The sequence below is a fragment of the Drepanopeziza brunnea genome (assembly GCF_022702325.1).
Source record: "Drepanopeziza brunnea f. sp. 'multigermtubi' strain 214-2 chromosome Unknown ctg9, whole genome shotgun sequence".
NCBI lineage: Eukaryota > Fungi > Ascomycota > Leotiomycetes > Helotiales > Drepanopezizaceae > Drepanopeziza > Drepanopeziza brunnea.
The window spans coordinates 695,602-707,677 of record NW_027094072.1 but is presented as its reverse complement, the minus strand read 5'-3'; the positions used below and the strand labels follow the sequence as shown (position 1 = coordinate 707,677).

The 12,076-nt window shown below is 50.4% G+C and overlaps 4 protein-coding genes across 4 annotated transcripts; 3 read left to right on the top strand and 1 right to left on the bottom strand.

Moving 5' to 3' along the window:
• Nucleotides 1-388: 388 nt before the first annotated feature.
• L3040_005609 (uncharacterized protein) lies at nt 389-2,270 on the top strand (the record flags this gene model as incomplete). The annotated part of the gene is made up of 2 exons (XM_007295802.1): nt 389-493; nt 546-2,270. The coding sequence occupies 2 exons, from the start codon at nt 389-391 to the stop codon at nt 2,268-2,270; spliced, it is 1,830 nt and encodes a 609-aa protein (XP_007295864.1).
• A 450-nt stretch (nt 2,271-2,720) lies between these two features.
• On the top strand, nt 2,721-6,694 carry L3040_005608 (uncharacterized protein; the record flags this gene model as incomplete). Its single annotated transcript, XM_007295803.2, has 12 exons — nt 2,721-2,792; nt 2,873-3,210; nt 3,307-3,380; nt 3,455-3,673; nt 3,784-4,486; nt 4,583-4,720; nt 4,770-5,245; nt 5,294-5,376; nt 5,434-5,903; nt 5,957-6,060; nt 6,117-6,356; nt 6,414-6,694. The coding sequence occupies 12 exons, from the start codon at nt 2,721-2,723 to the stop codon at nt 6,692-6,694; spliced, it is 3,198 nt and encodes a 1,065-aa protein (XP_007295865.2).
• A 240-nt stretch (nt 6,695-6,934) lies between these two features.
• On the bottom strand, nt 6,935-9,415 carry L3040_005607 (uncharacterized protein; the record flags this gene model as incomplete). Its single annotated transcript, XM_007295804.1, has 2 exons — nt 6,935-8,636; nt 8,700-9,415. The coding sequence occupies 2 exons, from the start codon at nt 9,413-9,415 to the stop codon at nt 6,935-6,937; spliced, it is 2,418 nt and encodes an 805-aa protein (XP_007295866.1).
• A 278-nt stretch (nt 9,416-9,693) lies between these two features.
• L3040_005606 (uncharacterized protein) lies at nt 9,694-11,262 on the top strand (the record flags this gene model as incomplete). The annotated part of the gene is made up of 4 exons (XM_066154576.1): nt 9,694-9,771; nt 9,827-10,437; nt 10,486-10,846; nt 10,909-11,262. 4 exons carry the CDS (start codon nt 9,694-9,696, stop codon nt 11,260-11,262), a joined length of 1,404 nt encoding a protein of 467 aa, XP_066011428.1.
• Nucleotides 11,263-12,076: the final 814 nt, after the last annotated feature.

Below are 12,076 nucleotides of genomic sequence, written 5' to 3'. Positions count from 1 at the left end.
AGGCAGAAGGAGTCGGCATGGGAGACTGGGACGGATCTTCTGCACTTGGACGATACCCTGATTTGGCTTTGAGCCCGGCTTTGATGGAAGATATGCAATCGAGGAAATTTCTGAAAGTCCATGAGTGCAGAATTAATTGTATAATTTCCTAAGAGAAACTTCGAATCTAATACTACAACTTCGCAATGGCGAGACACCGGAAACAAGGTCTATGCGCCTCGCGGCGGCCTTCTATGCCAAGATTAGGGACAACTCAGCCTCGTCCAGGGGAGGTTGTTGTGCGTCAGCCTCACCCCTCCATACCTTATGCATTCTCGCCGACTCCCAAGCCTCTACTGCTAACATTTTTTCTTTTTCTTTTCATAGGTACTCTGAAAATCTTCCCGAAATGTCGATCATCATTGAAAAAATTCTTGCGGCAGCGCCGACCACAGAGCGAGGCCGACCCACCCAGCTTTCCGCGGATCCCAAAGGAGAACGGATAGCCTACGCCGTTCGTGCCTCCCAGTTGTCAAGGTAGATCTCCGATTAACATTACAGAATAGTCCGGCAAATCCATTTTCCTGAGGTCTATCGATGATCCTTCTGTCAGTAAACAGTACAATGCCCACACGACCCAGACATCCGTCGCTCGCTTCTCCCCGTCCGGGTTCTACGTTGCGTCTGGAGATGTTTCGGGTGCGGTGAAGGTGTGGGACGCTGTGGAGGGGGTCAACACGAAGGGCGAATACCATATCATCTCTGGAAGAATCAACGATATTGCCTGGGATGGAGACTCGCAGCGGATCATCGCTGTTGGTGATGGGCGGGAACGGTTTGGACACTGCATAACGGCCGATAGTGGTAACTCGGTAGGGGAAGTCAGTGGTCACTCCTCAGCCATCAATTCGGTCTCGATCCGCCAGCAAAGACCTCTACGGGCATCTACTGGAGCCGATGATAGTAGTATGGTGTTCCTGCACGGCGCTCCTTTCAAATATGCGAACAAGCTTGGTGGGCTGCATAAGGGATATGTTTACGGTGTTGGATTCTCACCGGATGGGAATCACCTTGTTAGTGTAGGTGCGGATCGCAGAATTCAGCTCTACGATGGCAAGACTGGGGAGGCTACGTCTCAAATTGGCGAGGGTGAACATAAGGGGTCTATATTCGCGGTCTCGTGGGCCAATGACTCTAAGCGGGTGGTCACGGCCAGTGCGGATCAGACTGTCAAGCTGTGGGATGTGGAAGCTGGAAAGGCAGTTCAGACTTGGAAGTTTGGGGCAGGAAATGTTAGTGTTCCAGACCATCAAGTCGGTGTTGTGTGGCCAGCTGGACGAAGTGATGGTATGGTCATCAGTTTGAACTTGGCTGGAGACCTCAACTATCTCGTTGAAGGGAGCCAAGCTCCCACTAGAGTCGTTCAGGGCCACAATAAGAGCATTACTGCCCTCGGCTCAAGCTCGGAGGGAAAAGGGCAGACATTCTGGACTGGTAGCTTTGAGGGGAGAGTTTGCTCTTGGGACGCAGATGCTGGTATTGGTTCAGCAGTCGATGGAGAAACACACAAGAATCAAGTGACGGCTTTCCAGACTACCCCGGGTCGGGCATATAGCGTTGGGTGGGACGATACACTGAGAATCTCAGACTCAGCCGGAAACACTTTCCTAGGTCAGACTTCGAAACTTAGTGCACAGCCGAAAGGGTTGGCTTCCGCAGATGGCAGAGTCTTTGTCGCAACCAACTCAGGGATCGACATATTCTCCGAGGATAGCCTGGTTGGTAGCGTACCCACAAAGGACTTCACACCTACCTCAATTGCGGCTTCAGGATCGCTCGTCGCGGTTGGAGACGACACGAACATCGTGCATATCTATGGCGTGGATGGAAGCGACAAGCTGACTCCAAAAGAGACGCTTACGAGATCAACGGCGCAAATCACAGCACTTACATTCTCGCCTGATGGGTCGTTGCTTGCTGTAGGCAACTCAGCAGGCAAGATCGTAGTCTACGACACTAGCTCGTGGGAGGTCAAGACCGATCGATGGTCTGCCCACACTGCCCGAATTACGAGCATCTCATGGAACGCCGAAGGAACGCATGCTGTAAGTGGTGGTCTGGACACGAACGTTTTCGTTTGGAGTCTCAAGGCCCCGGGCAAGAGAGTCAAGGCCGCGAATGCACACAAAGATGGTGTGAACGGGGTCGCCTGGGTTGATGGTGGGAAGAAGATCGCCAGCACAGGAGGGGATGCCGCACTGAAGATCTGGACAGTTTCTGGTGTCGAATAGAATGCCCATGCAAATCATCCTCTTCGGCAACCTGTTGCTGTTGTTGTTGTTCGTGGAGCTTGCGGTAGTTAGATATACAGCCAAAAGTTCTCACATGAATTACGAAGCACGAGATGCATCACATTATATTTACCTTGTGATGGGAGTCAATGTGATAAGTAAATAAAATTAGGCGTGTTTCGCTACTCTAATGCCGGCCAGATGCACGTTACGTGCCTTGTGTCCCCCCCACCTTTGAGCCCGAAGTATCCCTGCAAGCCAATCTGCACTACTATCAAATCCTGGGGAAGCTTCATTTGTTATTCATTGCTTGGTAGAGGCGAAGTAAAGTAAAGCCAACTTCAAGTTCAAGTTCAAGTTCAACTCCATCTCCATCTCCATCTCCAACTGCAATTTCAACATGGTGCAATGCCCAACAACGTCTATATTTCGACCCATGAATCCTCAAACATGAGTCCGCCTTCGTCTCCAGACGGGCCTGTATCGCCCACCAGCCGCAGATCTGGGCGCTCAAAGCGAGGCGTAAGCACCCCATAAATATATCCCTTCCTATTACCACGCACCAGTAATCAGTTCAAGCTAACACCTCCGTCCACCCGCAGGTTCTGCGAAATGGAACCTTCATCCTGCCAGGCACAGGCGAACGTGTGCGGCGTCAGATAACACTGCGTAATCCCTTGAACTTCGATGCCCCAGCTCGCTCTTCCAGCAGCTCTGACGACTCAATCCTACCTTTGCGAAGGATCTCAGCCTTCTCTCAAGCCGGTACGTTCCGGACGGCGCTGGATTCTACGACGGAGGCGTGGTGGGATCTTTGGGAATGGCTGCAGACGCCTCTTGCGAAGGGAATCTTGAAGGCGAGCTTGGCGTATTTTCTGGGGAGTATGGGGACATTTTTGCCGCCGTTGGCGAGATTCTTGGGGCATCAGGATGGAAAGCAGTAAGTGATACTTGCAGAACTTACGTTCTTGCTGTAAGGGTTTTCTGGCTACTGCGTCTTGGTAGTAATACGGGTTTACTGACATGATGAAACTAGTCTTGTAGCTACCATCACTGTTTACTTTCATCCGAGCAGATCACAGGGTAGTATGCAAGAGGCTATATTGCTAGGTATGTAAACTCGATCATTCCCTCAAAGAATCGATATGTAATCAAGAAATGAAAAATAGCTAATTCTTCTGAAGGACTCGGCGCTTTTTTCTACGCCGTTTTCATCTCGATCTCCAGTATGGCCACTGCTGTATTTTTTGAGTCACAAACGGACATGATCGAGCTAGGATATATCATGGTAGTCATAGTGTTCATTGGAGGTGGTCTGGGCTTCATTGGCTGGATCAAACAGAGATACAATGCCCCTCTGGTCAGTGTCAGCTGCAGTCTAGCTTCTCTGGCCATCATTACAGGTATGTGATACCCTGGATGGGACTCTTGAAATTTGGTCGACTCTTATTGCATGCATCTCGACGGTGGCTTATCTGACCTGGTAATATGGGGATCACTAACCATTATCCAGTGACAACCAAGGAGAATGCCATCCAAGTCGGTGTCTTTTCCAATGATAAGATTATCCAAGTCATGAAAATGGTTCTGATTGGCATGGCAAGCACTTCGCTTGTGAGTCTTCTGGTCTGGCCAATATCAGCCCGAACCGAAATTCGCGAGACTATGATTCAGGCCACCGACTCTCTCGAGGAAATGCTTACTTTGATTGCACGGGCATTTCTGAGCGGTTCGGAATTAGAGCTGAGATCGGCAACGTTCAATAAAGCTCAAAACAAATACAAGTCTGTTTTCTCCAGGCTTCAAACAAATTTAAAAGAGGCCAAATTCGAGCACTACCTGCTTGGAACAGAGGAGCAATACAAGCTACAAGCCAGCCTCGTCACATCAATGCAATCGCTCTCTCAAGCCATCGGAGGCTTACGATCAGCGGCTACGACCCAAATGACGTTACTTAAGGAGATCCCAACACCCGGAAGCCGGACACCACTTCTACCCCAAAGCTCTCAGCTTCCACTTCCGATGATCTCTGGTCGGCAAGACCAGTTCGCCGCATTAGCTGCCATTGAAGAGGCGTCAGAGGAAGGAAGTTGCACCGAAGATCACTTTAGTCAAGGGGACGAACATCCCAAGGTCACTAGGAAAGCAAGTGGTGTTAGCGTCGTCAGTTCCATATTGCCACCTGCCCGCACGACCTCTGAAATATTCTCACGTTTGTACGTACTCCATGTTCCTGACAATTTGATCCTGTCTCGCCACTTTGCAATGGGCGATCAGGCTAAGCAACTAAATCATACTGACCCTCGTTTTAGTATCGTTCATCTCGGACCATCGATGAAATCCCTAACTTACACGTTGAGCCTCATCCTGAAGGAATTGCCGTTCAGTGAAGGACCCAAGTACGAGATCAAAATCAACTCTCACTTCATGACAAGTCTTACGGAAGCAATGTATGTCAGAATCTCTTTTTTAATGCATATTTTTCTTACCCTTATTTAGAAAGCTCTACAGTGGTGCTCGAGCGGATGCGCTCAAGGAACTATACCGAAGTAAAGAATTAGATCGCGAGAGGCCTGAGAGCATCGAGGCCGATTTTGAAGAGGTCGCCGCAAGTTGTGGCCATTTCTCATTTTCCCTTCTGACTCTCGCAGAAGAGACGGCACGTTTCCTATCAATTCTGTTAGACCTGAAAGATGAGACTGAGGTGGCGAAGACACGCTCTTGGAATTGGCTACTTCCAAGCTTTATGCGGAAGTCGAAGAAGGATATTCCCAATGGCCCAGGCTTAAATCCTGAGGAAGAAGAGAGGTTGATTGAGCAGCCCGAACAGAGCGTCATACCAAAGGATCTCTCTGATCTTGTGATCGAGAGGCGAGAGACAAGACAGCAGAGTTTTACACCACCTGGGCAAGTGTGGAAATGGGACATATACCACAGGATATTGAAAGTTGTTTTGGTGCTCTCGAGAGATGATGGTATGTCTCCCTGCCCCGGTTCCTAAGGTTTTACTAATGAATTCGCAGTACGTTTCGCCTTAAAAGTCGGATTAGGAGCGTCTCTGTATGCTATGTTCGCATTCATTCCACTGACAAGGCCCTTCTATCAGGTAAGCCGCCAGGCCCCTTCCCCGATGTACAAGCACCCACTAACTTATCTTTCATAGCACTGGAGAGGCGAATGGGGTCTATTGAGTTACATGCTTGTTTGTGCAATGACTATTGGGGCTTCAAACACTACCGGGTGGAGTCGTTTTATTGGCACATTTATAGGCGCTGCCATAGCATGTTTCCTTTGGAGCGTCACACAAGGAAATCCTTTCGGTCTGGCCTTCTGTGGCTGGATGGTCAGCTTGCCGTGCTTTTACATCATTCTTGCTCGCGGGCAAGGTCCATTCGGAAGATTCATAATGTTGACCTACAACCTATCATGTCTGTATGCGTACAGTCTGTCGATAAAGGACGACGACGACGACGATGACGAGGGAGGTATAGTCCCTATAATTACCGAGATTGCCATGCACCGTGTGGTCGCGGTCTTGGCTGGTTGTTTATGGGGTCTTGTCATCACTCGAGTCTTGTGGCCAATCTCTGCCCGGAAAAAATTTCAGGATGGCCTCTCGTTACTATGGCTCAGGTCAGTTTTAATTATCAAAGCATTGGGAGACATGCCAAACTAATCAAATATAGAATGGGTCTCATCTGGAAACGCGACCCGCTGTCAACCCTCCTGGAAGGCGAGTCTCAAAACGAATACATGGACTTGAGAGAAGAGTTTGCTCTCCACCAATACGGTTAGTAAAATTTCATTCTGAATCCCAAGACTTACTGACAAAATTTGCTCTGTCAGTCCTTCGTCTCGACAGCCTTCGCAGCTCTGCAATAAGCGAATTCGAATTACGCGGGCCCTTTCCTGCAGTACCGTACAAAAAAATATTGGAATCTACAAGCAAGATGCTCGATGCATTCCATGCAATGAATGTAGTCATTCAAAGGGACTCGAACGCCAGTGAGGGACAGACCGTTCTTCTCAAGTATACTGCCGACGAGAGAGCGCAGCTTTGCTCTAGAATAAGTCACATGTTTCAAGGTATGCTCTGCTCCATGCGAGTTGCGAGTTGCGACTACTGAAGCTGACAAAACGAAGTACTTGCTAGCTCGCTAAAGCTCGAATTCCCGCTCAGCGATGCCCTTCCCAACACGTCGAATGCAAGAGACAGACTACTTGCCAAGATATTCCAGTACAGGAAAACCGCAGCAAGCTCCGAGCACGATCCCAACACCACCGTTGTGAGGGATGAGGACTATGAGATGATTTATGCGTATATCCTCGTTACCGGCCAGCTTGACGAGGAGTTGAAGAAGGTTGTGAAAGAGGTGGAGGATATGTTCGGGGTGATGGACGAGCACTTATTCAGATTGACTTGAACAGAATAATTTAGTGAGCATTGTTGAATACAGGAATGGTAATCCAAATACGGGGGAAGTGCGGGTATAACAGCGAGGTGTACAGAAGGATATTGCTTTCATTTTTATATACCATCATGATAACGGCCTGGCGCTCTACCATACAATTTGATACCCATTAACCGGTCCGCAATCTTGTCCGTCCAACCATGCATGCTTCCCCAACGCCTTTGTCCCTCATAGCCTCATCAATGTCAAATATCAGAACTTGGCCTCCCTAATCTTCCCAACCTTATTCCTAATATCGTACTCCACCCACTTCGCCACGCCCCTCCGTCCAGGCGCCACAATGCTCCCCGGGTTCATGACATGGCATCCCTCGTACGTGACGCAGAATGCCGGGGCCTCGGTATCTGCCAGCACCATCGCCGTCGGCAGCGGGTACACCTGCAGCGCGCTCGCGTAATCCCACAGCACGGGCCGGATCGCCATCCCGAACGGAGAGAGGTATCCTTGGTCGAGAATTGTTTTCACGAGCTTGCGCGCTGCTTGCAAGTCGCTGGACACAGTCTCTTCTTCTACGGCGGGTTGCGGCACGCGGGATTCAGCTGCGAGGACGTCATCGTCCATGACCATGTCTGGAGCTGGGGCTGAGTCACTGGTTGCCGGGGGAGGAGGCGTGTGCGGGATGTCCATTTCGTGGTCTTCGTCTTCGTCTTCGGGTGCTGGTGCTGATTTTGAGGGAGAGAATTTGATGGCTGTGCGACGGAGCCGGCTGGTCATGTTGTCTCTCAATAGGATGATCTCGTGGGTGGGGCCCAAGAGGGACAGACGTGAGGGATTGCTCGTCCAGATCGCTTCGCCGTCTGTCTTCTTGCCGCGCTCTTTCTCAGCTTCGGCATTGGCTGTTGCGAAGGCTCGCTTAATGCGGGATGTAAACATGTCTGGCACGCTCTTCCTCGGCAAGGGCGTTGCGGCTCCTGCTGAGAAAGAGGAGGCCCAGCCGTCGTTGTCGCCCGGGACGAAGATGAAGGTTGCGGATTGCAGGAGGGTAGGGTAGTCGGAGAGGGTTTGGGCGAGGCCATCAAAGTACTCTTTGTACTCTATGCTACCTCCGCTTCCTCCGCGGGCCATGACGGCGTGTTGGACGAAGTTGCCCATGAGGACGAAGGTCATGGGTGTATCCTCTTCTGGTTCTGAGGCGTAGAGTGTGAGGAGCTTCTTCAACGCTTGAAGTGTTCGCGGTTGATCCAGGTTCACCTCTCCCATGATGATCATTCGTCCTTTTCCTCCCAGAGCATCCTCGACTGATGAGGGGCGAAGGAGCCTTTGCTCTAGTTTTCGCATTTTTGATCCCACGGCTCGCTCGCTCCCAACGCCTAGAAAGTCCACCCAGCCGAATCCACCACCTGCGGTCAACCCCCCCTCACCATCCGCACCTGTAAGGCCGAGGGTGACCTTCCTTCTCTCACAAGGGGGTCCACCGATGAAGAATCCGACGAATTTACCACCAATCGTTCCTCCTACACCACCTCCACCTCCAAGCCCACCTCCACTATTGTTGTCGTCCTCTTCGTAGGTACCGTCTACTATTACAATCATGCCAGGAGCAAACCAAGCTCCATCTTCAGGAATTGGCTTCGCGTGGGTAAGATCTAAGGCAATACTTCCAGAAAGATCGTTGATAGCCAACGTTCCAGTCGGAGATATCGTCAAGAGACCCAGAAGCATATGGCTCGTACCATTTCGACCTAGGAGATTCGAAATTGGCGTCAGTTTATACGCTTGTTGGGTGGTCGCTAAGCGCGAGGAAGATCGTTTTGAAGAGGCTTTTGATGCCTCAAAGGTTGGAGTCTGGAAGGATTCGTTTCTGAGAAGTCTTTGTTGGATGAGGTTGTATCGATTGCGGAACACTTGGGTTTTATGAGAAGCTTGAGGAAGCAATGATGGTTTTGAAGTATCTCTGAAATCGGTGTTAATGAATGTTGACCCAAGTCTTCTGCAATACAGAGCATGAGACCCATACCTGTCAAAATGCTTCTTCGCAACATTATAGACCAGCCGAGGTTGCTCAAACGCATCAATGACCTTCAGCCATTTCCGAGGATCTCTTAACCCCTCGTCGTCGTCCTGGCTCTCCACATCCAGATTCGACATGCCGAAACTCGACTGGCTATCCTCTCTGGTTAACAGACTCGGCCTTATCCCAAGCCTCGCATGTGATACTTCGCCATTTTGTGAAGATCCAAGCACCAGACTATTCTGCCTGCTCAATTCCCTAGCAGCAACTATCCTCCCCCCTACCATGCTCCCCTCAAGGTTCTTCAGTATGTCTTTCAGATCGCTCCCCTCTCCATCCACTATAACACCACCATTTCTATTCTTCCAACTCTTAGCCACTTCCTCCAACACGCGTTCTGCCAGCCCTGCTTCTCGCCATTCTGTCCCGCAATGCCTCCCAATAAATGTAGCAATAACCTGTAAAGCGGAGGAGGTCAGGGTCAAGCTGTGTTTCTTGGTAAACGTGCGGAAAGCTAGAGGCCGTAGAGTCGCAGGAGGGAGTATAATCGGGAGGATGCTGGCTTTCGCACCCGTTGGCGCATTGAACGGTCTGATGGGATGGGCTGGAGTCCCAAAGGCGGGGGATGAAGAAGGAACTGGGTTCAGAGGAGCTGGCGTGGCAAGCTTTTTGAATATGGGTGCTGCCCTTTTATTTTCAGTGGTATAATTTGGTCGAGACATATTGGGTGTTGGTATGGTATCTTGTGTTCTGCGGTTGTATTTTATTGTTTGTTGGCGGACGCGTTCCAACACGCGTTGTACTTAGTAGCGCGTTTACCTTTTAACTATTTGCAGTACCTGTCGCATCCAGATTCTCTCCGTCACTTGTCAAGCCATCCACAATATTCACCATACCATCACCCAACTGCATCTACGACATTAGTTTACAATAATCCAATTCCTGATCCCTAAACGACAATTCTACTACTGTTGTCAAACTCGCGAGAGCTCAGTCTAAGATGGCCGAACCAATCGAACCACCCATCACTCTCTCCGAAGAGGCCAGCGCGGCAACGGAAGTCTTCAACTCGGTCAAAGTATCCCTTGCAGACCTCGGATCTGTTTGGGCGGGCTGCGGAGCTGCAAGCCGAGCTCAATGGCGAATTATCCAACGACAATGCCGATATCCTGTTCTTGTACGGACGCTCTCTCTTCAAGGTCGGCCAGAGTAAAAGTGATGTTCTGGGCGGAAAGTCGGGTGGGGAGAAGAAGAAGAAGAAGCCCAAAGGAATTGTGGAGGAGAAAAAGGCTGAGGAGAAGGAGGTTAAGACGGAGAGTGAGGAGAAGGAGGTCAAGACTGAGAGTGAGGAGAAGGACGTCAAGACGGAGAGTGAGGAGAAGGAGGTCAGGACGGAGAGTGAGAAGATTGCTGAGGAGGGCGCTGCTACTATCGCTGAACAGGAAGGAAGCGCGGCAGGTGCTGTTGTGGATGCGAAGAAGCCGCTTTTTCAGTTCACTGGTGACGAAAACTTCGAGGATTCGGACGAAGATTCTGAGGGGAGCGAGGCTGAGGCTGAGGATGAGGATGATCTCGCTTCTGCCTTTGAGATTCTGGATCTGGCGCGCATTTTGTTCGAGGGGAAGCTGAAGGCGATGGCGCTCGATGAAAACGAACCTCGCGATTCTCCAATGAAGAAACACGTGGATGAGCGATTGGCAGACGTCCATGATCTATTGGCGGAAATCTCTCTTGAGAACGAGAAGTACGTTCCTTGATCTTCTGTATTCCGGATTACACTAACGATCTGTAGTTTCCCCGCCGCTGTCACTGATTTCAAAACCGCCCTACAATATAAGAAAGCATTATACCCCGAAGAGTCCGAGATCATCGCCGAAGCCCATTTCAAGCTCTCTCTCGCGTTAGAGTTTAGCTCAATCACCGTGGCCAAGGGCAGAGAAGGCGAGGAGGCTACCAAGGAATCCGATTCCGCTTTAGACCAAGACCTGAGGGACGAAGCTATCAAGGAGCTGGAGCTGGCCATCCAGAGCACCAAGCTCAAGCTAGCGAACCAAGAGGTCAAGCTTGCCGAGACGTCCTCTCCTGATGATAACGAGGTCACCCGAACGCAGATTGCCGATGTGAAGGAGATTGTCGCCGAAATGGAGAGTAGAGTAAGCCCGCCAGCCGGACAATTTCTGCATTTTCTCAAGACTTCGCTAACACGTTTTCATAGCTCACCGAGCTGAAGGGCCCAGCCATCGATATCAAAGAGGCTCTCTACGGATCCGCCAGCATGGCAGGCGTCAACCCCAAGGGTGGTATCCTAGGCGCCACCCTCGGCGAGACGCCCGCCGAGGCCATCGCGCGGATCGACGAGGCCAAGAAGTCCGCAAAGGATCTCTCGGGTCTCGTGCGCAAGAAGACAAAACCTGCAGAGGAGGAGCCTACGGCCTCATCTTCAGCTGCGGCTCCGGCCTCGGCAAGCACGAACGGGAAGCGCAAGGCGGAGGACGATGAGGATGTCGTCGAGAGCGACAGCAAGAAGGCGAAAATCGAGGAGGTGGCTGATGCTGAGCCTGGCGCTTGAGGAGGATATGATTACACAGGAGAGGAGGGTGTGAGATGAAGCTGGCAGGATTCAACTGCCATGGATGGATGCACTTCTATGCTATGTATGTAATTTTGTATGCTACGTTATGCTATGCCATGATACCGGAAACGAGAAATGGGAAGGCAGGCGGGCAGGCAAGGCGTTCGGTTCGTCACGATACTGAGAATGGATTAGTAAGGGATACCAGGCGGTATATGTTATCTTCTTTTCTCTCTCTCATTCTCTTTTTTTTTCTTCTTTTTCTTTTCGTTCCATCTCCCTTCTCTTCTTTCCATGCAGAGATAATACTCATTTACCAATACTTACCCACCACCGCCTACCTACCTGCCTGCCTGCCTGTCTTGACGAATCGTTTTGTGGGTTCCGGTCGGATCAGGTCAGGTCAAGTCAGGTCATGTCATGTCACTCATTACGTTGAGTGTATTATCGTTATTTTTATACATTTACATATATACGAGTCTCAGTCAAGTCCAAGAGTCCATCGTACATACATACATACATACTACGGAGGAAAGAAGCGACGAGGGAAGAAGAGTGAGGAGTGAAGATACAAATACAAAAGTCACTACTTAGACTCCGCAGCACAAAAAAAGGCCAGCAAGGTCAACCAACTCACTCCCCTATCCGATAAGAATAAACCAAATCGAAGTGCAACAATTCCAAGGGTATACCTGCAACAACAGAAGACGACCTGTTCCCCACCCATCCTTTCCCCCGTACGTGAAGAGATTCGCTCGGGTACACATGCCTTTTCCCCTCTTCTCTCTTCCCTCCCCTTGCTCTCCCCCTC